Source organism: Nyctibius grandis, chromosome Z, assembly GCF_013368605.1.
Source record: "Nyctibius grandis isolate bNycGra1 chromosome Z, bNycGra1.pri, whole genome shotgun sequence".
Classification (NCBI taxonomy): domain Eukaryota; kingdom Metazoa; phylum Chordata; class Aves; order Nyctibiiformes; family Nyctibiidae; genus Nyctibius; species Nyctibius grandis.
Window position 1 is genome coordinate 30,543,217 of NC_090695.1, and position 27,848 is coordinate 30,571,064.

A 27,848-nucleotide genomic window follows, 5' to 3' on the forward strand; every position below is an offset into this window, starting at 1 on the left:
CTATCCTTCAGCCCTGCCACTGCTGTGCCATGTGATCTCAGCCAAATCACTTCATTCAGGCTTTCCATCCCTCTGTCCCACCTGTGACTCACCAACAGCTGCCTTAAAACAAAACCAGTAATTACGGAAACACCAGAGAAACTCTGTTAAAAGGTTTAACATAGCCTCCTCTTTCTGGCTGGATACTAAAAATAAAACCAGCTTTAGGGGGCATAAAACTGCACTTTGCATTTATCTGTCGTTTGCAAACAACAGAATTCACAGGTCGTTTTTTTGACACGAGGCAAGAAGGCATCCGCTGGGAACTGGAGTGGAAATCCCAACATCAGGAGTCTCCACTCTGTCAACTGTGGGATGTATGGCTGTGGGCAACTTATTTAACACTTCCCTGCCTCAGTTTCCCCAGCTGCAAACCAGGGTTGCTGTGACTCTGCCACGTTGCAATGCTACCGCTCATGAGCTGTCCCCTCACAACTACTGCCGCACTCACACTGCCCAACGTGGCTTTGGTTCGTTCCTAAAACCAGCTAAGCATATTTTCCAGCATGAGGAAAAAACGAGTCTATGATACCCTGCCCAGACTTACTTTGATTCTAGCACAGAAAATACACGAGACATCTATATCTGTCTCTCCTTGATAGACAAACTTAATTAACCTTTGCTATTCTGTTCCAACCTATTCTTTTAGACAAAGGCAGTGACCCATAAACAATATGTTACCATCAGAATCTCAACTGCAGTGACACCTAGAGATATAGCCCTATCAGCAGTATCGGAAAATAAACCGCTTAGATTAGCTCCTCCAAGAAATATGGATTGCATTCATGTCACACATGGGCTGTCAGAAACATTAGGATACTTTTAGCATAAATCTGTAGTGTGAAGGGTATGTTATGAATACAGTATATAATACACTTCTTACACATAAAATTAGGATTGTGGCGGGTGACTTGCACAATGTCTATGTATTTACACACACACATATTTTACACATTTTACAACTATTTCTGGAGAGTCAGACCACACATTTATGTAAGAAGGCTAGGCTTATTGGAGAAAAAACTGTGCCAGAAACTAGAAACAGGTTGTGGAAGTTAAAAGAGCAATCTTTTTTACTAGCAAGCAGCTATTCTTAAGAGTTCAAACTGCTAGCTGCCCTATCACGGCCACACTTTTCTGGATTTAGTAAAAGAGAGATTTATATGTTTGCTACTTTTTTAAGAAATCCTTAAAAAAATTTCCTACTTCAGCAATGCTAAATATTTCACTTCCAAATGGTAAAGGTAATTCCCATATTAGAAAATGAGTTAAAAGTTCTCAGTCTGACTCTCACCATTGCTTATTTCAGGTTTTTGCTCTAAACTGGTTTAAGGAAAGAACAAAAAAGTTGAGGTTTTGAAGTGAGAATACTGGTTTGCCAAGCTGCATTTAAAAAAATAAAAGAAGAAAAAGAAAGAGGAAAAAACACCCTAGAGCATGAAAAAAAATTACATGAAATTCTGAAATCTGTCCACAGCCTCCTGGCCAGCCTTAACCTTTCTCTGAAGCAGGATCCCTGGAGATACCAGAGTAACAAAACGCAGCCATTGGTCCCCAGGCATGAAGGCACATTCTGCATCTCTGCTGGTTTCAGCTGGGATAGAGTTAATTTTCTTCATAGTAGCTAGTATGGGGCTATGTTCTGGATTTGTGCTGAGAATAATGTTGATAACAGAACGTTAAACACTGATGGTTTAGTTATTGCCAAGCAATGCTTACATTAAGCCAAGGACTTTTGCAGTTTCTCATCCTGCCCCTGGACATACAGCCAGCACAGCTGACCCAAACTGGCCAAAGGGATATTCCATACCATATGACATCATGCTCAGTGTATAAACTGGGGGGAGTTGGCGAGGAGGGTCAGCCACGGCTTGGCAACTAGCTGGGCATTGGTCAGGGGGTGGTGAGCAACTGTGCTGGGCATCACTTGGTTTGTATGTTCTTTTATTATCACAATTACTATTATTATAATTATTCTTATTACTACTACCAATACTACTTTATTACTATTATTATTGTTGTTGTTATTATTCTCTTCCTTTTCTGTCCTATTAAACTGTCTTATCTCAACCCACAAGTTTTTTTCCTCGATTCTCCTCCTCATCCCACCGTCGGGCAGAAGGAGTGAGCGAATGGCTATGTGGTGCTTAGTTGCCAGCTGGGGTTAAAACTATGACAGCATCCTGCAGATTTCTAATGGCCTGCCTGTAGGAACCAGAAGAGTTTTAACACTTTTCGAGGAGGATGCCAACTCACAAGGACTCACGATTATCCTTATGTCGTGAGTCACAAACCAGCAGTTTCATTGCCAGCTTGGAGAATTAAATCTGATTAGATTTGGACGTGTCCATCCACGTTTTACTTCTGTCATCGCAGAAAAGACTGCAGGCACCCCATCATTTTCCAGCTGCGGTCCCTAAACGGGTCACAGTGAGACTGGTTTCAGAAGTACCGACTTCCACTGATTACCAGCAGGCTCTGACTTGCAGTACTAATGTTGGTGAACTCATTTAGCTGTTAATTTGATTGAATGCACACAAATTCCTGTTGTAATGAACAATTACGAGAACTTTGAGGGAAGGTCCAGATGCTCACACAGAACTGGAGTGAAAGGAGATGCACATCTGCTACATTTCCTCCCCAACCTAAGCTTGCCTCTTCTTCAGGTGCAACACCAGATGTATCTGATTATCTGCCTTAAGAGCTGGCAAAAGCAGAATATAAATGACTGAAGGGGTCTCAACCAAAACTATCATCTTCATTATGCTTATCAAATCATGATGAATACAGCTTCTGGGATAACTATACAAATGAACAAAACCTACACAGAAACATCTAAAAAATTTGCACCTCTATGAATCCACTCAAGTACGCGAGCCTTTGCAAAGAACAAAGACTAATGAAATCTGATGTTAATCTACATTAAAGATTCAGTGATTCAGTTTATTTGCCAAGGCTCAATGATGCATTAATCCTCATCCCATCCCACACACACTCACACGTTTCCTCCCTGGCTTTTCTCCCTTGCTCACTAAATTCTGAAACAGCAGACAGGTGGGCTGCTCAAGGCCTTGTCTGCATCCAGAAGTTATCTTACTTGAAGTATGCAATTCTCCTTGTGTGGTTACAGTTATTCCAGGACAAGCAAGCCTCCACCAACAGAGCCTGGAAAACATAGGGGTCTGGTCTACACTGCTTAAACTAGGATACATACCTTCCAAGTGAGGACATGGGTGGCTTATACCAACAAAGAAACCCTCCTGTGGGTTCACAGCATAGCAAGCTGCCCTGATTTGGTCACAGCAGGCATTGCACAGCTATCATTTTGGTAAAGAAGGAAAAATCAAAAACCTTTATCAAAACAGTTACAGCACTACCAGTCAGTTAAGAAAGCCTGTCCACGTAAAAAATAAAACTAGTCAGTACAGGCAGTCCAGCAGCAATCCCTATGTAGATACAGCTATGTGTTTCCTCTGGAGAGAATCACCCTGCTTAGGTTTGCCAGCAAAACCCCCTGAAGGTGTAAGCAAGGTCTGATTCCCCTTTGCTTTGAAACTCTCCTGTAACTCCTTACTGTGCCTGACAGAGAAATTCATTCATCCTTCTCCACTGAACACCGTATTTCTGTGATCTTCCCTTGCTGGTAACCTTCTATGCACAGAATCAATGTTTAACCACGTCTAGCAGCTGAGAGCTTGTTCTCCTTACAACAAACCACTGTCAGTGCCACACAGTGTTTCACAACCTCGGCATCACTGCACTCACTGCCATCAAGCATTATCTAGCACAGCTGTCACTAAAACTTTGTATGATTATTTGTGCAATGTTATGCTGTCCTAACATGATTTGTAACTCTTCCAGCAATAACAATCCTTCTTGCAGACCAGCCTCTGAGAAACAGCTCCTAAGTTACATGACACAGACCTTGAACTATACTCTGCCCTACTGAACGGAAGAGGTGGGTCCTGGTTTTAGGCCATTTAGAAGCTGGGGAGATGTCACTTCTGCAGGCAGAAAGCACTACGTCTAGTCTCTCTGCACAGATATCTCACCAGAACAGCACTGAGAGATCCCAAAAGGTTTGGCCAGGAAAAATTAAGATCTTAGATGAGGTGTATCACTAAATTCACATGGAGGTGAATGGAACTAACGATACATCCCACAAGGTGGGAATGAACACCCAGCATGTGGAGCCTGCTGGTGGAAGGAAAACGGTTCTTTCTGACAACCACCACCTCTCTTTTCCTTAATCACCCCTTCCGTATCCCACTAATTTGAGTGGCACTTAAGCAGAAGTTAGTTACAGATTCTGCAGGGCCCCATGCGAAAAATGAATGGAAAACACACTATTGCTTTTATTTCCTTAAGGGGTGTCAAAAGTCCCACAAGAAACAGGCAATCTCACAGTGAGACAACAGACCCTCTAGACCAAGACTTTTTACACGTATAGTCTAGCTTCAAATGACAGCACATGACAACAGAACTGAGAAAACACCATCTTCATTCCAAGGTTTAACATATTTTAACATACCCTCATGTATCTCTTCCTCAAATACTATGTGCTACAATAGTCAGTACCTATAATTTACTTTCCTTTCTCCCAAGCAAGTAAAATCACAGAAGTCTTTACTGGCTGGAGTAATGGTGAAGTGTGGGACTAGCAGCCTGCAAGAACATTATTTTCACAAGACGAATGTTGCTGCCTCTCATTTGTGTTGTGATGGTGTCTCCAAGCGTCGGCTCTGCAGTAGGCTCTTACAAGCTAGGTACTGCAAAAGCTTCAGAATAAGTAACTTTCTATCTGAAATACTCTATGACATGCCAGGTTAACCCGATCAACCAAAATGAAAATCTAAAAAAGCACTGGCACCTCACCTCATTACCATGCACAAAATCCTATCCCCAGCTTGCTTTGATGAATTCTCTCCCCGGTCTGGTGATCAAATTCAGCAGCTAGAGAGGATGCTATCAACTAACCTAACTGAAAAGGTGTACCTCCACATATCTGAAGGTGATTGCAGTGAAGCCTATCAACACACTGAGAGAAGAAAGCTCTCGTGTTGTGGGCTCACATAGCAGAAGAAAGGGACACAGTTCTTTTCCCCCTACACTTGTACTCATGGAGAAAAAGGGACATGGAATAGTACTAAATGCAGACTGCTGTAAAACCATGATCTTAAAATTCATGGACCTGCCAGCTGTTGCCCCAGGAGGCCTCTGCGTTTTCAGAAGGACCTGTCCATGAAAAGTGTCTAATGATAGGAAAGCCTCACTGAAGGTGATGTGGACTACCACAGTAACTGTAATCATCCTGGTCTTAGTTTCAGGTCCTCTGTATTAGAAGTTAAAATGCCCTTTCAGAGTTGGTCCCTGTGCCAGAATTGCTGGAGGAATTCTCTGTCAGCCAAGCGTATGACCCATCTGCTCCCTTCAGAAAGGACATTTTGGTGGACATTTAATCTTTCATCGTTGACTGATTTCACAACAGAGCCTTTGCAGAAAGCAGCCTGCCCTCTCTTGATGCTCTACAGAAGAGATCTGCCCTCTCCTGTCCCTGGACAAGGGACACGGGTGTACGCAGACTCACAGGGTGTAGCCTCCTGAGTTCAATCTCAGAGAGAAAAGCACCACTGCAGCCCAAGGATCACTGAAATGGCTCCACTTACTTTGTCAAGAATCCCCTGCCTTGGCGGATTTACCCTTTGTCCAGTCTCCAATTGGTACCGAGTTACAGGCTACAATTACAAAGTCCTAGAGTGAGAGGGCTCAGTTTATACCCTAAATAACAAAGCACACAGAGCTCTGGTGCAAACCTCTTAGGCACAGCCTGTAACTTGAGCTACCCAAGTCGATATAGCAAGCCCTGGAGTGACACTGCCAGAACACACCATCAGCAACACGCCGTGTCACATTCAACTGACTGCCATCAACCCACTGCATAACAGCACGGTCTCCCGGGTCACTTCAGTGCCTTGGATGTGAAAGATGGAAGAGAAAAGAACAGGTTCCTGATGAGCAAAGCCTCTCAGAAATGACACCTGAAGCTCCCAGGATGCTATGTTGGGTAATTCAGTTGGACTCTTTTTCTGGAAAACAGCTCATAATCTTTTATGACGTAACTCAGAAGGTAAAATTAAGTGGGTGTCCTCTATCTGTGCTTGTGGCAACCTACCTATATCTGTATCATTGCTTTCATTGTGCTGCATCATAACCACCCATTTCATCTAACTTTCCTAAAGTGAGTCCTAATCCCACCCTGGAATCTGGTTCTAGTTTTGCACTACCATGAAATCAGCAAACAGGAGGTCAGAATCAGGCTTATTGTCCACCTCACTCTTCTGTGTAGCACCTCCATAACATCATACCTGCCACTGTTTTCCCGACTGGCCTGGCATGTATGTCCCTGGGAGGCTTCGAAGGCTGTTTTTCATGGCCGACCCTACAATCGTACCCCCCGTCTCACTTGAGGAAGGCTCACTGGCCACTGCCACTTGGTACTGGGAGTAGTTGTACAGGTTGTTATAGTAAGGATACAGAGACGGCTGGTAAAAACTGCTGTAGTACGTGGAGTCCAAAACCAAATCAGACGTGCTCTCCAAGTGCCCTCTGCTGGGGATGGAAGGGATGTCCTGAATGAGCATCCGTCCCTCTGGAAAAGAAAAGAACAAGCCATTATGAAAATGGAGGCTCCATGAAGACCATTACCTTTCACCTTCTGATGAGCTACTACTTCTCCTGAAGGCTGGACAGAGAGTAAATAGGAAAAAACGGGAGCTGAAAGGGAAACATGGAGGGATGTTGGGTGGAAACTCAAGTGGACTGACATCCACTCAAAGACCAAGACCACCACCTACACATACCCCAGACTGCAAAACAGGAGACAAAACCAACTGCAGGTTAAGACAATGCTCTGAGTCCTCAAGCAGCATCAGTTGATTTGATGATGATTTACACCAGCTAAGGATGCAGCTCCCTATTATTTTTAAATTGTAAGAGCATGCCAAGTCTCTTTTAACTCCCTGGAAGCAGAAAGGCTCTAGTTACAGAATGACTCCTCTCCAGCCAGTGTCCTGCAGGTCGAAGGACATTTTCTGAACGTGCCTCTAGAAAGTGCAAACAGCCACAAGGCCAAGAGAAGCTGCAATAGGAAAAGCACTGCATGATCAGCCAGGGTGTCTCAGAAACCCATCTGCTACCTCTGAGCAGCGAGTTCCTCAATCCTTGCCCAGTCTCACAGGCTGTCCCGCAATGGTCTGCCTCCCTTGCATTCCCTAAGATGGGGGAGCTTCTCAGAAGATGTTTTAGGTCCCATTTTCCTCACTCCAGTGTCGACCAGTGCCCCATGATATTTGCAAGGATGAAAAAGGAAGGTGCTTGTTGGTACTGTTTCACAGCCAGGCTCCCTCTGACATGCTGTATCAGCTACCTGGCTGAGCCAGACATAGCAAAAAACTGCCACAACCTTAGAAAGTCTAACCACACAGGATTCCCTGTATGTACATTTGTACATATGTACATTTACATATTAAACACGGGAGCAACTGTAAATCCTGCCATTGATGCAGCCCTGGTTCTCGCTCACATCCCTGTAACCCTGCCCTGCACCTACCCTTACAGCGTTTGCAGCATAATGATCCCTTCTGCAAGGGGCTCCTGCTCTTCCCGTGGTGTTGTCTAACTGTATTGTGGAGGAGAAAATACCCATTTATTAGCAAACTGAGCATCTGATTTTCTGCCCCTGAGCCCTATATGAGCGAGAACCAAGCCAGCTGGCCTTTTTCATTGGGAGTACCTCTCAAATTTGCACACACAGAACAGAGGAGTCTGCAATCTCACAAAAGGCCCTTCACAGTTTTTGCACTTTCAAATTCTTCTGAAATTTTATTATTGCTATTATTCTGCTTCTAGGCAGGCCTCTCTTCAAGTGCTTTTGTCCATGTCTTTGATAAAATCAGAACTTAGACCACTGGCACTGAAAAGCCAACAACTCTGATAAATCGCAGCACAAGCCTGACTCCCCTCCCCAAATTTAGCTCCTGAATTGTTCTGCTTTTCATGCTGTAAAATTGAAGCCAAAAGCAAAATCCTTCAAACGTCCCCTGCTGGGATAAAGATTTCACAAGGGACAGAGATATGCAAGGCAGCCAGCCACAGAACTTCTGGCAGGGCTATCCTATGCTGCACAGATACGCAGTTTCTTCTGAAACCTCTGCAGTGTCTTTCTACCTGCAGTGCATCCTAAGAACAGATAATAATTTCCACTAAGAATACTACCACCAGGAAGATGTGGCCTCTTTACACCAACGCACAAAACGTGAGCCACTCTGAGGTGTCAGCAGCTAAAAGGAAGTGGAGGAGAAAGTAGCAGGCTCTGCTGTGACTTTTGGAAAGGTCTCATGCACTACACTTCCTAACATGGGACAAGATGGGCCAGGCTAGAATAGTGACCTGCCCATAGCTATCCACAAAATCATACAAGTATCCTTGATGTCTCTGATGTTCCAGTGGCTGGTAGTGCTACAGCTCCTTCCTGGAGAGAGAACAGCGGTGGCAGTCTTCTATTGCATTAAGTAGGAGAAAAAAATATGCTTTTTGCCCCTTCTTTTCTCTTTGTACCTCCTATCTGTGGTTGGGGCTACCATCATTTGCCACCAGAAGTGCAAAAGGGTTGACTTGCTGCCAGCCATTTTTCCTTTATCTAGCTGCACAACAGCTGTCAGCGGTTCAGTGCTCAGGCTGTTACAAATCCACCGGAACGGTCCTCTGCTTTTCTTCTGCTGTCCTCCGCTCTCCAGGAGCCTCCACAGTACCATCATCTGTCCTCTCAAGACTCAATATTGAGTCTGCAGAGCCAGTCACCTCCTCATTCAGCCACCCATGCACCCATACACATAAATCCCCAGACACTAGCAGCCTGGGGCATTTTTCTCTTATAAACACAGAATTATGGGATCCACGGTCCTTGTAACATCCCTGGCACACAACCCTTCTGAGCTGTGGTCACACCACAGGGATGTGCCCCAGGAGATCAGCAGAAAAAACAGGAGCTTTGGAAAAGGGGAAAATTCAAGCGAAGGGACAGACACACCCAACTCCATACAGAACTAGGACTCCCTGTGATGGTGCTGGAAAGATGGCCAGAAGACTTCATTTTCCCTAAATCCCAAGCCACATCATACTTCTGAAGACGGAAGGACTGGCAACATCTGACAAAGAGCAGGAGAAAGCTGCCACATACTTTAACTCACCCTTTACCCCAAATTTATGAGATGAGTTTTTCTTTGATGTCATGCTTTGTCAGCTGAATGGCTCTGCTGGCAAGGAGAGAGTCCTCCCCTGCCTCAGAGTTTACCGCATTACAACACCTGCACATGAGTGGCAGCCCTGAGGTTCACTGCTCTAAGGGGATCAATTTTCCAGAGGAATTAAGCTCTCAACAAGGCTGCTGCTGCGGCGTCAGACCCCCACTCTGCCCCTCCACCTGCCCTCTAAAACAAGAGGGCTGCTGCAGGAGCTGGGCTCACGCCTTGGCTGTCCTTACCCTCTACGTGGAAAAACTGGGAAGGGCTCCTGGGTCTTCCCCCTGCCACTAGTCACGAATTTTAACATTTTGCAAGGTGCAAACAGGACATGATTAAAAATATGGGACTGAACCTGTGCAAGAAGGAACAAAAATTAGAAGAGCAAACCACAAAAAAAGTGGTTAAAATTCTTGCTCAGTTTTTGGAACGCCAAATCTACAATATATGGCCATCAAAGGCTCTCCATGAGTAAGCAATGCTCTTGCAGTGAGACAACAGTATCCCTTCATGCAGTTGTGCCCGTGGATCTCTAAGCTCTCTTCCATATCTTTACTAATTCCTGTAGAGAACCGATGCTACTTTTTTTGCACTATGTACACAGTGTGAAATATGGCCCACTCCTTCATAGAAGATCAATATGATGCACGATAAATACTGTTATTGACCTTGCAGTGTTGTAGATGACTCTTCAGCTCTATGGCATATTAATAGTAGTTAACCAGTAATTCATTTCAGGATGGATGGGATTTTTTTTTAAGGAAGGTGAGTTCTTGGGGTCAGTTACACATATGGGTTTTATACATTCACTAACCTATGAGGGGCTCCTGCCTTCACTTAGCAGAGCATGGTGAAAAACGGTGGTCCAGTCCTCAGTTAATGTAAACCAGTCTCAGACCATTTACTTCAATAAAGCTATGGCAATTTACACGAATTGTGGATATGCACGGCAAAATCAACGCAGAAGCCAGTATATAGATCATTCTTTCCCTTCTTATTTTTTGGTAGAAGAGAGGAGAAATGTCAGGGAATTTACAGGAACTTCTATCATCATCTCTATCTCACAGATGCAAACATGCTTTTAAGCATACACACTGAGAAACACAAACACTGAAGTTCTGTCTGTAACATTCACTCATTCTGTATATAAGCATGGAGTATTTTCTATTCCTACTGGTACTGACATCTTATTATATACTGATAATAGTAATTTAAGCATGCCTGGGCAAGCTTCTGATGCTGAGGTCAAATGGCACAGAGTCTGTACTATTAGACTTTCCCAGCATCTAAAACAGGGTGGTAGCACCAAATTGCCCACTGGGAATGGTTACTGCACCACACTCCAGAATCTGGGAGAGAATATTAGTCAGCTTGGGAGGGATGCACAACAGGAGCTGTTTTAAAAATCAGGATAGCACATATAGTCACGTTTCAATGTCTGGCAGCATGCAGTGGCATGGTTTTTACCTGCTTATCTGATTAGTCTCCTTAGATTTACTTAACTGATTAGTCTCCATCTGCCTGTGTATTTCAGAAAAGGGATTCTGTATATGCAGTGTGGCGATTAAGAGAATTTCACTGCCTGCATTTATTGACATAAGCTCTTATGTACACCTATGGTTAGCAGTTTTTATTGCTTTTATGCCTACAGAGACTGTACACATACACAGACATGCTGCTGACAATGCAGAAGACATGACTACTCAAGTAACACACTTACTCAAAGAGCAGGAAGGCATAGCCATTGCCCAGTGAGCAGAGCTCAGCTTCTGGTAGTTTACATTTCCTGTAGTTTTCAGTACAGAGTGACTGTTTTCATCACTGCAGTGTCAGTATCTTCCTGCGAGCCGGCCTCTGTGGCAGGAGACAGCTATGCCATTAAAATGCCAAAAATTAATTATTCAGTCAGGGAACACTTGCCTTCAAACCTCAAAACAGTCTTGGATCCACACCTAACAATTTCGCCTTGCTCAGTGTATAAAGCACCACTACACTCCTATTAACTGGTTTGGCAATATTAAGTCTCCCAGTGTGTTAGTTCAACTCATAGCTGGCTTTGAGATTGGACAGTAGCCTTGAATGAGGCTGGTGTGAAATCACTCCCCATCATAATCAGAAATGCTGGAACAATATGCTTCTCCCACCAGACAATCACAACAGAGCTATTTCAGATGTCAAAGAAAGCTGGCACCATTACTTACTTTCTGCTGAGACACTGTCTCCCGAGGAACAAAACCCGCACGCTTGCTCTGCCTTTGAGAGGAGTATTTCTGTTCTCTTCCCATTAGAAGCTGCGGGTTATCTTCTGTTCCAGCGTTGAACTTTTAGCTTGCTATAAAGTTAATGTGCTAGACAATGTTCATTCCAGGCAAGGCTGTGGGGCTGTGTGTTTTCTGCCACCCCCAAAAAGGCCATTATCTGTAATTACCCATTACCATGCATAATTATTTCTTCTATTCTGGTCTATGGCCGTCAGGACTTTATGCTGTTACAGCTCACTGCATTATCTTATCGAATTTGTTAAAGAAGATTTTTTGACCTTTTAAGCACTCATCACAGCACACACAAAAGCCAGCAGTAAATTTTCTAAGCATGCAGTGTGTGATTTATTATTTGTACCCTGCATAGTGATACCGTACAAAATATTACACACTAACACCTTCCCTATTCCCACTCCCTCCTTTAGCTAAGTGAGAAGAGGAAAGGAAACCTCTTTAGTAAGAGAAGGAAGGGAACGGGAAGAGGCTGGAATCTCTCAAGAGGAATTTGACGAACATGACAGCAACACATGGCTAAGCCTGAACATCAGGCTCTGGAGAAGGTTCCAGCTGCTCTCCTTTCCAATGCCTCCTTTTCTTTTTCTCCTCTCCCTCCTCAGAGCCTGATTCCACCATTTGGTCTTCTTTTCACCCCTGTGTAACGCTGCTGAACCCTACTCTTTCACACAGAAGCTCATTTACTGCTCCTTCAGTAAGCAGAGGGGGCTTTAAATACCACCACCACCCCCAATTTACAGCTTCTTGTCAATGCAGTACAGGTTCCTAAGAGATAAATTTGGCCCAATGTGAGATTCACAGAGATTGTCCTTTATGGACATTGGTGCGAGTGTGCAAAGGACCGGTTTTTTGTCTCCACTGCTCTCAAAGCTCCCAGCAAAGGACCAGACACTGACCTGCATGCCAGCACCATTTGCTTTGGCTAAGAGTCTCACCACACTATGAGTCCTACAAGACACACACTGTCTCTCTCTTCTTCATAAGGACACTGGAATCGGACCCTGCAGAGAAGCAGGGCTCTCAAGAAAACAATAGAGCTGACTCCCTCCACCCTGATTTTTCTTTTCCCCTTAGTCCTCTTTTTATGAATATACTCCAGATGGTGCTTTATCTTAAAACCTCTCTTTCAGGTGCTTATACGCGTAAAACTCTCAACCCACATCCCTATCTGAAAAGAGATATTTAAGAAACTACCATTTAGCAAATTCTAGTAAAAAATAATTTTGATGCTTTTGAACTGCGTGATTAAATAAACTTCCAAAATACAAGAAAATCTGAGATACTTTTCTGCCATCATGACAAATAAAAGGAAATGTCAAGGATCACATATTCACTTTGGACTAAAAGTGTACAGTATAAATTACTGTAGCACAAGGTATGCAGAATCAGGCCCTTCAGATCTGCCAGTGAAAGCCTTCTCCCTAAAAGCAGAGAGAAAAAACAGGGGCCCTGGACTCCTCAAAGCATCCCTGAATTCAGTTCCTAAGAGATGGCTACCCAAGCCACTGCTGTGAAGACAAAACCCTTCTCCACGTTTTTGCACAAGTTTCCAGACCTCTGGCCCACCCCTCTGTGCTGGCTCTCAGGGAGGTGGAGACCTTAACAGTGGTATAAGGAAGAGAGTGTCACCCTGCGTGCGTGGGATGAGCCAGCAAATACAAGCGAAGAGCAGGGTCTGCAGACAAGCAGGGGAGCTTCCGCTCATACCCCTGTCCTGCAGCCCGGTTTCTGAGACATACAGGGCTGTCCTACTCTCATTCACCTATGGAAGAACACCTCTGCAGTCCTCCCAATTGTCTTGACCAGAAAGTTTTTGAGAAAAGCATGTTTTTTCCTCCCTCTCCCAATTACCAGCAATACTACCACCCCATCTCAAGCTCAAACGCCAAATCCAGGGGTTCTTTTTCCTCCTTGTTTGGGATCGCCTGCCCAAGCAGCCCTGGATGCCCAGCTGTGCTCCAACTAACATCTGTTAGAGGGAGAGGTCAAAAAAATCTGTTATCAGCCATATCAGACGCATGGGCTAAAAGCAGCTGTGTCTCCAGGCTAAAGAGAATAAATCATAGCCAGAACAGTTTATTGCCACCACAGGCCATAGGCACCTTTCTGACCATACCTGGGGAACACAGCTGCTCAGCAGAGATATGCCTTTCTTCTCAAAGCAGAAATACACATTTTTAAAAGAGAAGAAAAAAAACAGAAAAAACGCTCAGTCCAATAACTCTGAGCCTCTAGCAGCCTCCTGGCCTTTTCCCTGGAGCTGAAGTGCACAGGGACTGATCTACCCCACCTCCTTATCACAGCTATGCCTCACCAGGGCATTTATCACCTGCCAACTCCCACCACACTTTTCACCTCCTCCCACTGCCCCAAGACAAAACAACCAGTCATTGCATTATTCCTGCAGCAGCTCTCTGACAGCTAGGGCAGAGCCAGGGTGTCCCGCAACACCCCTTACTGGATGAAGCAGCTGGACCATGAGTGCAGCCGGTGTTATCGGTGAGGAGCGGGCACAATGGCAGCAGTGTCTGCAGGCACAGGGCAGGCGTCCTTGGGGCAGGAGACAGCTTTATCCTCCACACCTCAATGGCTGTGCTCTCCTGCTTCTCAAGGTTTACTCGACTGCCAAAACACCACTCATTTTCACCCCGAAGGAATGAGCATTAATTTTTGCTTCCCTCCAGGAAAAACGCTGGAGTCATCGTTTGAGCAAAGTGCAATAAGCTTTTCCAGTTCCACCTATAAAGGGTTAAACCAGTCCTAAGTGGGACAGCACATCTTACCAAGAACAACATTTGCCAGAAAGAGGCACTCTAGGATAAAAGTTAAGCAGCAAGGACAGGACATTTCAAGAAAACCTGAGCTTGAGCCCCACGGTGGACACACTCGACACACAAGGTTTTCATAGGATTCTGCATCCACATGATGCTTCTGCTCACCCATCCCATGAAACGACACAGAAAACTTCAACTTGAGCTGGTCTAGTCTGGCAAAGGCACAAGCGATATGGAACAATCATATGGGGATTAACTAAACCTTCGATGAGGGGGTCACTAAAGGGCAAAATAAACTGCCGTCTTGTCACCTCAAGGATGTGTTTTCTGGTCTTTAAATCATTCCTGCGCCTCCTGCCTGAGCCCTTCCAAGTGCAAGCCCAGGTGTGCTGGTTCAGACCATGGCTCTACCCCCACCACCAGCTATAAAGAGAAACCTAGGGAACACTATGAACAGGGCAAACAAACATGATACCTCCCTTGCTCCCTCTGCCAGCCTTCCATCATTTTTGGCTCAGTGACATTCCTGAGCCTGGTGTGGTATGCTTACTTAGTAACCACCACCAATCTCCCTTCCAATATCCATTGAGAGCCCACTTTCCTGTACATACAATGTCACCAGGGAAGGAGCCACACTAGTCCCACAGGCACCTCACCAGAAGACACCAAGCCTCCTTCCCATCACCACAGGTCTGTCTGAAGGGGCTGTACCTTCAGATGTACCTGGTCATCCTTTTCCACTGGGAACCACCAACATTCAGCATAGTACCCTTGTGGCCACCAGCTCCTCTGCAGTGATGATGTTTCTCAGGGACAGGCTCCTCTGTTTTTCACTGCTGGTATGGGTTAAAGTGTCTCTTGTCGGCACGTGACCAACCATCTAGCCAAGTCCTCCCGCAGTGCACTTCTGTCTTCTCCAAGGCTTGCCAGTCCATGCACCTTTCCATCACCTACCAAGACAACCTGTGGCGATTCCAGGCTTGCTTCCAAGGTACCAATGCAAAGATGACACATCTTACAGCCAAGAGCACATCCCTGTGAGACTTCTCCAGAAACATCACCACATTAGATTCCCCACTCAGACCTACATTTTCAGACTGATACGATCATCCTTCTTAAAACCATGTAACACATATAATATTGATTTTTCTGTCAATTCAGTTTCATAATCAAGAATTGCAGATTTCATTGCATCAATATGTCACTTTTTCAAGCAATTTTGTAACGATAAAATATTACTAACTTGACAGAATCTTTTACCCATAAACTTCCGTTAATTCACGTTGTGTGAGCATCCTTTAACAGTTGCATTTCTCTCACTCCTGCACATTTCAGTCTGCTGTGGACTGTTCTGCTGTTTTCACAAAAACTGATGTCAGGCTGATGGATTTGTAGCCACCCATCCTACCACACTCACTTTTCTTAAACACTGGCATGACAGCAGCTTTATTACAGGTCTTAGGAATTTCCCCAGTGCTAAAAGACTTACTGGAAATCAGCATTAATGGACCAGAGAGATCCTCAGCCAAGTCTTCTGTTTTGTTTTGTTTTTTTTTTTTAAATACTGCACACAAGTAATTCAATCCTGCTGATTTCAGTTGCTGCTGGAAATGAAAGCAGAATGTCACCATCTCCATATACAGCAACATCATCTGCCTTTCTTCAAAGCAAAGATCAGAAAAAAATACTGAGCATTTCTTCCTCTCTTCCACATGTAGAATTATTATCCCATAATGGGTCAGATGACTGTTAACCCTGGTTGTGTGCATTCCTAAATACAACTAAAAAACTTCCCAATTTAAGATTTTTAGTTAATTCTAAACTTAAAGCAATTTTTTTTCAAATGAAAATGTGACTTGGGAGAAAAAAACAAGGAGGGAGAAATCCCAGCCAGAAGACTGCAGCTTGGCATAGTAAGTTTCCCAGCCATACACACAGCCCCAGTCCAGCTCCAGCGAAGAGGAGCTGAAATACCACCACTGATTTCACTAGAGCTGGAGAGGGCACATTTTGTTCACATTTAGCATACGCTTAATAAAGATCATTAAAAATTATCTGCTGCAAACATTTACACGCAACTTAAAAACCCTCCCAATACAGCTGAAGAAATAAAACCTACAAAAAAAAAAAAATTATTTCCACACTTAATGCAAACTTCAGGCCCTCAATAAGGTGTCTGCAGCAGCAAATTCCACTTTTAAAACCTGCTACTGACTAGAGCAGAGTAGCTGATCCTTTTATGTGAGCTGGGGGGCAATGCTTGTTCTTTCCTTACTTGCACTTCTGGTCTTTATAATACAGCTATAGTGATCGTATTCAAATCTTTATTGGCAAAAAGAATGGCTTTAGTAAAGAAAAAGCATTCAAAATCTTTGAACATGGCTTTGAATCTGTGAAGATGCTAGGCACTATTTTAATGCTCCAGCATATGTCTGCTCACGCTGAACTGACACAGCAAGATTATTTACGTATCTAAAATTATTAACATGCACGACAGCTAACAGGATCGGGACCAATAAAATTAGTGCTTCAGAAAATTAGGAGCATGAGAAACAAGTGCCATTCTCTATCTTCAGTATAACAGCTGGGAGTACGACTACTATGTGTGCATACATAAGTATTCATGTTACTATTCATCTTGAGATACCTGATTTGAGAAAGAAATTTACAAACATTTATCTCGTTGCATTCAGACATCCAACATGCTACTAAAGTGTGTAACGCGAGCAAAGCTTAAAATCAACACAACTTATAAAAAAACAGAGGAAGAAATTAAAATAGAAAGGAAATTAGGAAAGAAAAACAGATTTCTAGACAGTGATGGAAAACAGCCCAGACACCTGCAGATGCAAAGAAGCAAATTGAGAGGAGGAGAAAGAAACTCGGTGTGGATTAAACATAAAGGGATTTAAGTCATTAACAAGAGATCAAAGAGAACATTAGAAGGGAGGGAAGGCTTTACAAGTGTCTGAGATAGGAGACCTTGGAGGAAATATGACTGGGATAAAATCATTATGGCTCACACTAAAAATAATAAAGGGAGTAGGCCGATAGTTGGAATTAGCTGGAGTCCATGCTTGGTTATAAGCTATATGATGACAGAAACCCAAAAGGTTTCTAAAAAAGGCCAACTAGAAGTAACAGGAGGGCTTTTTCACTCTGTCTCCCTAATACATGATGGAAAAAACTAGTATCAGGAGTGGTAAAGAACCATGGTAGACACCCACTGTGCCTGGGCTAGTGAGCAAAAATCACATGCACGTTCATCAATTTGTACACGATCGCCAGTGTTGCATGGATGCAACAACATTTGCACTCACAAAATCTGCTTCCATGCAAATGCAAATTTCTCACTAATGAATTTTGTTCATGCACAACTGATAGACAGAAATGCACAGCAACTGGAACTACACTGGCTTACATCAGCTGAGGTTCAGTTGTGCCCATGACCATAGGCATCCAAGGCAGCAAATGGGTGGCCTGTGCTGTAAGCAACAGAAATAGCATGAATAGAGACTAGAGAGAGGAACTGGGAAAAATAAAATAATCAGATAATTAGGCATCCATTCTCATTGCAAAGGAAGAGAAGCTCAGTGCTTAACTGACTCTCCACAAGTTCTTCAAGAAAACACAGGACAGAAGTGCATGAACGATGTTTGTACTTAAGTAACTGAGCTAGTCACAACTCTGATTAAGACTAGCAGGTACTCAAACTCAGGAGAAAGTTTAGCAAAGTTCAGAAAAAGAAAAAAAAAAGGAATTAGAAGAAGCATGCGAAAAAGTGTGCCTACGAAAGAAACCTTCATAACTGCATTTTAGTTCCCATATCATTATATGACAAATCTACTGGAAATGGAAAATGGGTCAGCAGGCTGATTTAGGTAGTTGACAAATAAAGTGAACTAAAGCAGACTTCAAGGTGTAAGAAAGAATATGAAAAAAAAAGAAAAAGCAAGAAATCATGACAGTGCTCAGTTAAGGAAGCGTGCAGTACTTCTTCACTCCCCACTTATATCTTTTCTAAAAACAAAAAGCAAGCCCCACACATTCAGATAAGCCATAATAACTGTTTCAAGGACACAGAAAGGAACAAGAGGTTAGCTGCAGATAGTGTAATTATGTGCCTACAGATAGAAAATTCCTAGTACATCTTCTGCTCCTGCTCTATTCCTTATCTCAGTGTTCATAATGACAAATGGAAAGCACAAGCTGGCACAGATAACTCTCTAAATGTGAATGCACGTATGCAAATGCCGGCGTGACGGGAGGAAGAGCTTCCAAGGCACAAAGAACAATAGTAGCTGCCCACCAGCCCTGCTGGCCTTTGGTGGGAAGGGGAACCCTGAGCACCCAGGTGCCAGGACAGTATACAGGTAAAGTCTGTTCAGCCCACACCAAACACTCCTCAGCAGGGACCTCACTCTAACTGGCAGCTCTATGCCTGGAGACCTCACCTAACGTGAGAAAAGTCAGACAGAAAGATGCCGCAAACACAGAAAGCCCTAGGGTGAAAAGATTTTTGAAAATGAAAAAAAAAAATTACTCCCAATTCTTTAGGGGAAAAAAGTTCTTCTGAAACATAGAAGAAGGATGGGAATACCTGCGGAGGTGCCTGTGGGTTTTCACCTCCACCTCTCCGGCCAAAAGGCGGTCACAGAAGCCCTGGGGCTGAGCAGCCCTTCTCTCTCATAGCAGGTGGGTCTGGGTAGGTCACGGCTGGTCCCCTGGCATCCCTGCTTCGCCAACTGCAGAAAGCTCTCCCCAGCCCCTGCCTCTGGTGAAGACAGCCCTGGACGAGCCCTGCAGTACCACTTGCACAGAAAAAGAAAAGCAATCTTCTGGGAGGTTTTCCAAATTTTTTTATGCTACTATTTATTTTTACTCTTCCACTGAAGCTTCAGACAGGATTGAAAGCCTGAAAGGAAAAATAAAGCTTCTTTGTTTAGCGACTTAACTCTGAAAATTGCAGCTAATTCTACCTGTTTCACCAACACCACAGAAATACCACACTTTCGACAGAGCCTGTGCCTCACTGAATAAACACGTACGGCATTTCAGACATTAGCTCCGTTAAAACACAGGCACCTACACACACACGCACACGAAGCTGCAAAGACGATGAACAAATATTGCTTGAAAGGAGGAGCAGGGAAAGTGCAAGCTTTGCAAGCTGCAGGCTCCAGAACTGGAGAATTAACTGGAAACATCTAATCAGGGATGCAGAACCCTGTAACATTAAGATTTATTTAACACAGTCAAACAATGGCCAGAGGCAATGAATCATACAGGAGATGACAAAGCTGCAGGAGATTTCTGTCATCTAGTTTAACCTGCACATTGATCAGAGTTTACCCCCATATTAATCACTTGAGATCGTAATCTAACACACTCTTAAACACCTCTCCTGATTATGCTTCACTTACCCCCTTGTCCTTATGCAGGTCACTCCACTGCTAATTGCACTTCTAGTTAGGAGAAAAAGTGTCTACTGTCTAATTTAATTTTGTCTTTTTTAGTTTCAAGCCGTTGCTCCTTGTTATGCTGTCTCAAGCACTGTAAATAATCCCTCTCCCTCCTCCATATTATTACCTCTCAAATATTTATAGACTGTTATATCCACCCTTAGCCTCCTTTTTGACAAGCCATACATCATTTTTGTCACCTTTCCCTCTATCCTTTCAGATTTATCTAAGTCCTTTTATAATGAGATGCTCAAAACTCCTTTGCAGCGTTCCCAAGTATGGCGAAACCAAAGCAGCAGAGAGAGGCAGAAACGCCACCCTTGCTTCACAAGCAATACCTTTTTAAACAACTCTGAGCAAAACGCACGTGATTTCAGTAGGAATCGAAAATTACGAAGTCCTGGACACCACACTGTGGAGTGCTTCGTTCATCACATAGCTGTATCAGTCAGAAATTAAAAAAGCCTACTAGGGGAAAGTTTTATCCTAAACCAAGGAGAGATTGTTCAAAGCGAAACACTCCCTCATTATTATTTAGTCCAGCTTGAAAGAGATTTAGCAACTGAGAAAACCACCATACAGGCAGAACACCGTCTCCAGCAACTGCTTCCCAAGACAAAGTCTAACTTGTGCTGTGGAAATAATGCCAATGCAAGGGAGGTAAGACAGTTCACAAACTCTTACAAGAGACACATGCAAATATGATTCTTTTTCTTTCATCTTAACTGCAACCACATGATTATGGAGGGAAATATATTAATTATTCAGAGGTGCAGGATGCAAAACTTATTTCTTTGCCAGCTGTTAGAAACAGTAAAGACACATCATGTTCAACTACTCTCTTTTCTTTTGAACAGAGATTTGCTAGCTGTGGCAGAAGCTGGGGAAAAGCACCAGGAAGCAACGGATGGGGCTCCTTGGCTCTTTGTATCGAAGGAGAGTTGGTAGGACCAGGAGGCAACCAGCAACTAAAACTTGTGAAGAAGTAGGAGTGGGCACAGCAGGAGAAAATAATCGTTAGAAAGTAACGAGGAGACAAAGACCAAAGGAAACAGCAGGATGATGGACCAGTAACCACTGCAGACCCACCAAGACCTCTGAGGACATGCAGCCATCATGTTATCCCTGACACAGGCAGTCAAAGCAGCTAATGCCTCCTCCTTACTGCTCAGCCCTGCTGAGGCTGCTGCCACATAAACTAGCAATCTTCTCCCCCACGTGTCGACCCCCGTGATGCTAATTTTCTGTTGAAATCTACTGGAGATTTAGTCATCGAATGTTTTTAGGTCAAAAAGTCAGGATTTCTTTCCCAGGCTTGCAAATGCTGATCAGTATTGAGGCTGGCTGAATTTCAAATTTCAATAAGTTGACTTAATGTCAGTACAAAAAAGCAGGCATTTCATGGATTCACAGAACAGTTTCATTTGGAAAGGACCTCCGGAGGCCAGCTGGCCCAAACTCTGCTCAAAGCAGGGCCAACTTCACAGTTGTATCATGTTGCGCAAGTACCATCCAGGTGAGTTCTGAGTCTCCCCAAGGACAGAGGGCTCCACAACCACTCTGGGCAACCTGTTACAGTGCTTAAACACTCTGACGGTGAAATGTCCATGGCAGCTTCCTCATGTTGCCCATCACTTGACTAGAATGAGACTTTTTTGACAAAATCAAAATTCTGACAGCATATGACACTATACTGTAAAGACTTAAAAGGACTTTCTTTCAAAAAGAAAAATTCTCACTTTTTTTAAAACCAGGCCATGATATCTTCTAATTATAATAACTTATTTTTTTACCTCATTACCTATGCAGCACAACATCTGCAAGGTCATGGCATTGATTTTTGAAATCACAATACAGTATCACAGAAAATGTCAGTGCAAAATGCCAAAAAAGCAAAGGAAGAGTAAAGAAGGCAAGGTAGGGTTTTCAGAGGCATCCAGGGCACTGCAAGTTCAAAGGGATCTCAGTACCATCATACATTAGGCATAGTATTACTGCTGACCCCACTACAGTCCGTATTTATGAGCAGATAAAAACCCATCTGTTCCTCAAAGAGTTTCAAAGTGAAGGCAGCACCTACTTAGAGAAATGTAAAAAGAACACTATTTTGTTTCCATCACAAATAATAAAGGTAGCAAAGGCAAACAACACGTACAAACTTATTACTCACAATTGCTGACAATGGTATGTTTAACTTCTCAACCAATGATACTATGAAGGCACCTGAACAATGCTGTTATTAAGTCATTGCAAAGCCAACGGGAGTTCGACCACCACAGGGCACAGAAGCAGGAGTTTGCATTTAGCATCGTGCAGTAATCCCATTTATATTGGATGCTTTTAAATTGTGCCAACATGAGCATAGAGCAGAAGAAAGAAGGGGTGCCTTCCAGCCATGAGGTGATGTACGTTGCAGCCACCCCACCCCATCCGCCAAATGCCAAACATAACCCTTAGTCTGTGATGAGGACCAAATAAAATGGAGGAAAGGTGAAATGCACTGTCTCCTTCCTTTAGTGTGAGCAGCTCTCACTTGAAGGTGTTTCATGATCACGCTTCCCTCCACATGCCCTGCCCCATCCTGCAGTGATTTTTAAATATTAAAATGGCAGACGTACCAAACTAGCATGGAACAGGGAAGAACTCCCGGTTTTAAAAACTGAGTATGTATGTCTGAAAGACAAGTTTTAAACGTCTCACTATAGTCTTTTCCTGAGTTTTGCACACTAGTTAACCTAACAAGATCCACTCACCCTTCAAAGGAAGGACAATTACTTTAGATGCCCTGGGATCACGAATTTTGCTGCTCTGTACAATTAAATGGCCTTTGCTCTCAGCAAACTGCAACTTTGAAAGCAAAAATACACAGAAACTACAAAATGTGTTTGCAAGAGGTTCTGCTAATGCCCTGCGACCACAGTCTTCTCCCTTCCAACTGCCCTGCAAATTCCCAGTTTGCTTTTCAGTGGGGAAGATATGCTCCATCCAAAGTTTCCAAGCTTGAGATGGTAAATGCACAAACCCCTACGCTATGACCATGATAATGCATTTTTCCCCTTTTCAAAAACAGGATGTCACGAAGGGATCTGAAAAATTGTCTCTGGTCTCTCCAGGTGTCAAAATATTTCTCATCTGCCGATAAAATGGATACAGCAAGGAAAGACTCTCTCTGGCACTATGTCTGATTTGTGTGACCCCTTCACACATTACTCCTCTGCTGGCAAACAATGCTCTGCGTGATGGGAGTCCAAAAGAAAAACTGCTCTTGTGAAGCCAAAAACTTGCAGGAGGAACAGAATTACCACTGTCAAAACCATCTCTTGTCCGGTCTAACACGTGCCATACAGGGCACGCTGCACTCCCAGGAGCTACCGGTTCCCCTGCAAGTGCAGAGAGCTGTGTGACTTCCCCTGACACAAAGGGTTTTACTCTCTCTGCCTGTCTTTACTGTTATTGCAAATTTTTGCAAAATCAGCATCTCAGCCTCCCAAACTGAAACACAGTGAAACTTGCTCCGGCAGGGTCTCTCATTTTGCTTGTAGTTGAGGGTACCAGTAAAATGATAAAACAGCAAAGCAAGAATCCTTTGAGTACCTAGTTGTCACGGTTTAAAGCTGGGTTGGCTATAAACCAAAGGCAGATGCTCTCTGTTAACCCTTTCACCCCTCAGAAGGGGAAGGAAAAAGAGAAAAGGGAGAGAGACTTACGGGTTGGAAAATTAAGACAGTTTTAATAAACAATAACAATGAAAAAGTATAATAATAATAACAGAAATAACTAAATATATATAAATATATACAAAACAAAGCTCCAGCTCCCCTGATGATGATCACATCACCCCTGGCACTGCTGGGCAGGCTCCGGGAAGTCACGGACTGGACTCAGTGACAGATGGGAACTGGACTGAGGAACGCACAGATTGGGATCGAGGGCAGGAAAAAACCCAACAGAGTCCTCTTCAGATGCCAGACATAGAAGAAGAGAGCAAGTGATCCCCCCTCTTTATACTGAGAATGACGTGTATGGGATGGAATTCTCCCGCTGGTCAATTTTGGGTCACCTGTCCTGTCTGCTCCTCCCTGGAGGTACGACCCTTCTGCGGCTCTGCACTTGTAATTAGTGAGGAATTTAGCAGTGACCTTGGTTTCTCTAGGAATAAGTGTAAGCAAGAGCCTTTCTGCATAACATTCCCACCGGTACCTCAGTAATAACTATAAACTTTGAGCATTACCAATCCCAGAAGCAGACAATGTCTGAAAAACATGCGGTTAGTTTCAGAAAGTGCAGTTACTTAGAAGAAGCTTAGCTGAAAGGAAAAAATCACTGAAAGCAAAACTGTTTCTGTTCATGTTCAAACTAGGACATTAGTCCTGAAAAAAACTGACACCTAAAACAAGGCGTCACATCCACCTGGCAGTTTCTTATCTAACAGAAGATCTTTATATGCTAAAAAAAGAAAGCATCAGAATATTTAAGCAGTATTCCTCACTGAAAAATCAGACTTTCCAGGGTGAAGCCTGTACTCTGACATCTGATGAAGCCATCCTACAGGTCTGGCTGAACGCAGAGCACCTTCTGCAGTGCCAGAGCCCCTACACGTCACTGGTGGCGTTAAATCCATACCCATGAGTACTTACGCTGCTTTCAACAGATGAACCTACCAAAATTATTTGGGACAGAACTTTATGCAGTGCAGTTGCTGTTGAGATAAGCAAGAATTTCTGCTGCTACTTAGGTGCCTAAAAAAAAAATTATGAACCTGATTTCCTATTAATTCTCAGATTCTTCCATTTCTGGTAAACAAAGCTGACCCTGCCTTGATTCTTGTCTGGAATCACATCTACCCGCTGGAGATGAAGCTGTGTATTTTAAATGTTGTCACCCACACACAGTTATTTAGTAAAATGCTTGAGAAACAATGTATTTGAATTGCTCACAAAGAAAAATTCACCGTAAGAAAGATGACTGCAAACCATTTACAATTGCTTTGACCAAAAATTTTTAAACAATGCCAATTACTCTAAAATTAGGCATTTTCATGTTTTCAAGTCTTTATAGAAGCATGTGAATTGCCTTAAGCTTGTTTAATGAATGTTTTTCATTAAGAATATAATTTAATTCAATTAATAAGAAATTACTAGAGTGGGATTAATAAATTAAATACTTCCACTGACATTTTAAAAACATTAAGATCAAAGCTTATGCAAATTTTGTTGACAGTAAGACAATATCATTTTTTGGCGAGGGTTTTCTTGTTCTCCTGAGTTACACATAATCTCTATACATTATTGAATATACCACTTTAATCTTTAGCCAGCTTTTTCCATGTCTATAGACAAAGCATGCAGTAATCCAAATATGAAAGAAATAACTGCATTGATTCAAAGGTGACACTAACATGACTGCAACACTGAAAACAAAAAACCTAATAAAAATCCATTTACTGTTTTATCAACCAGTGCTTCCCAAAGAAATTCCTCCACATAGGTCTGAAACTGCCTGTCTGCACCAAATCCATCTGACAAGGCTTTAAATGGCCTGCAAAACAGAGTGATGTCATTTGACAGACATACATGTGTGCTGTCCTTTTAGTAGTTAATGCAAGGCATTGTCCACTCTAGAAGCATCTTTTTAACTGGGAAGTGTATTCACTTGTATTACTGACATCAGCACAGATGATTAAAAATGATGAAATTTCCTCTTCCTTTTCTCTGTGTTTTTTTCTTTTTTCTGTCTGTACAGCAGAAGCCAATTACATCAGTTTAATTTTTATACAACTGCTGTATCTGTCAGGCATAAGCTCTGCACAGGAAAAAGCATTTTGCCTAGAGTCTTCACTTCAGCACCTTTAAGTCCCGACTGTGCTTAGCCACGGTTTTACTGAATCTGCACACAAGTATTGTCTGTTTTTTGGTTTTGGGTTTTGTTTGTTTTACAAGGGTTAAACGCAATACAGTAAGGTGTAGTAGAGTGGAAGGACTGCATCAGTCTTTCGTAGTTCATCACACCTGGCCACACAGAAGAGATGTACCACCACATCAAGTCACATAAGGCAGGCAGCTCTCTGGGGGTCAGTGACATTACCTACATATTTGCCTCCTATACAATGCTGAAAACTCTCCAGTTTTGAAGAAGATACACAGCCACCTAACACGCAGTTGCCAGGACTGTGGCAAGAGCACATATTTTTGGAGAAAGGAGAAAAGATCCTCATAAATCTCTACTTGCAGGTATACACCCTATTGAATTCAATTACAGCGCCAGCCTATACCAAACTAATTTTGATTTTCAAGTAAAAATAATCAATTAAATATGAAAGATTGATCCCAGGTTCTTCCCTTTTGCTAACCGTACCAACAGTGCAACGCCATTCTTGGAGAGAGGACTCTCCACAACCCCATCGCTACAGAGAGAGGAAGAGGTGTAACAGCAGGCAGGCGTATGCAATGTCAGTCCTTGCCCCAAGCAGTGAGCATCACTCTCCCAGAACTTTACCTGATGGTGTGCTAGCTGCTGTTGTCATGGCTGTACTCGTTGAGTGTGTAGGGCTGCTGCTTTCCAACAAGAGACAAGAGCTGCCACCACTGTTCTTCTTAATGAATGTCTCAGGGGCACTGGGCAGGGGGACCGGTTGGCTGATTCCCAATTCCTCTTCCTGAGCTTGCTGCCTTCTCAGTGCAACCTGAGAACAAGAAGACAGACACTGAGCATGCTCTCTGGCTTGAGCATAATTTATAATGGCAACAACAAAAGACTCAAACTCAAGGCTGTTTTTTCCTCTTGGTACTCTCTACAGTGTTGATGCCACAATCCAGCCAGTGGGCAGAGGAAGATAAAAAGGAGGCTATAAAGCTATTTAAAACCAACCCCTTTTCTTCTCCAAATATATATGAACAAACCTATGAAATGCTGGTGCCATATACATCTTCCTCCAACGAGGCCACATGAAGATGTATTAAAGCTGACTGCACTCACCCAACGCAGTTGCTCTTAGGCAAAGCATACTGTGAAAAGTGTAGTCACTATCCTCCTCTCTGCTGATACACAGCTGCTGGGGATAAGAAATTCACCTACTTGCAGGGCTCTGCTGTGCCTCTTCATCAATATAAAGCAGCTCTTCATGAGGGCTTTTACTTGCAATCTGCTGCTCTGTCCAAGCCTGCTGGGCTCCCTCGCTGGGTCTTTTCTGGAAATCCAGCCCTTCAAGTGAATTTCAGCGCACAGCAGAGAGCCATCACGGAAGAAGCATGGTAAATGTGGGGAACCACATCCTGTGAGCACCTCAGCCAGCATCACACACATTGCAGGCAGCCGGTCAGGCCTGGAGCAGTGGGAGCTCCCCATTTCTTTCCCAACACTGACAATGTTCCAAAGCCTAGCCGGCACTGGCCAAGCCCACAGGGACCACACAGTCTGCATATGGGTGCAAACCAACCATATTCGTTGCTTACTGAGGATACAGAGGACCCCTTCTGCCTCATCTGAACTGGCAGATCAATTTTGCACAGCTGTCTATCCATGCCAAGTTGTGATACGTGTCCAGGCGGTATATGTGACACTGGTGGCCTTACAGCTACCTACCCTGCAACTTGCCAGGTGACTAATTTGCATCTGTATTTGAACCTTGGAAATCTGTCCCAGAATACAGACTGGGATCATGGGCTTTTCTTGCTGGAAATTCTGATGGGTAACTTGGACAGGACTTCCCTCCATTTCCACGTTCAACAGCAACAATTTTCTAATACAGAGGTGTAATACAGTTAGAGAAATTAATAATAGCTCTTGCAATAGAGACATCCCAAACAGGAGGTGTCGACTTGCAAACACCACGGGTAACTTTGACTTCACAAGCCAATAGCCTTGACCTGTAAAATTCCACCAGTGGTAAGGGGTTTACTGCATAAATGTATCAAACGGGGTAAAGACAGACTTTCAATGTGTAACTCCTACACAGATAAGGTTTAGTTAGGGAGGCTTTCAAAGCCACTTTCAAATACT

General features: G+C 43.4%; 1 protein-coding gene across 1 annotated transcript in view; it reads right to left on the reverse strand.

Annotated features, from left to right (window-relative positions):
* DMRT1 (doublesex and mab-3 related transcription factor 1) overlaps positions 1-27,848 on the reverse strand; it is a 65,767-nt gene that overhangs the window by 36,104 nt on the left and 1,815 nt on the right. The window contains exons 2-3 of the mRNA XM_068423509.1: positions 26,346-26,532; positions 6,405-6,688 (exon numbers count right to left, since the gene is read on the reverse strand). Coding sequence (XP_068279610.1) covers positions 6,405-6,688; positions 26,346-26,532 — 471 coding nt within the window. The remainder of the gene's footprint in view (positions 1-6,404; positions 6,689-26,345; positions 26,533-27,848) is intronic.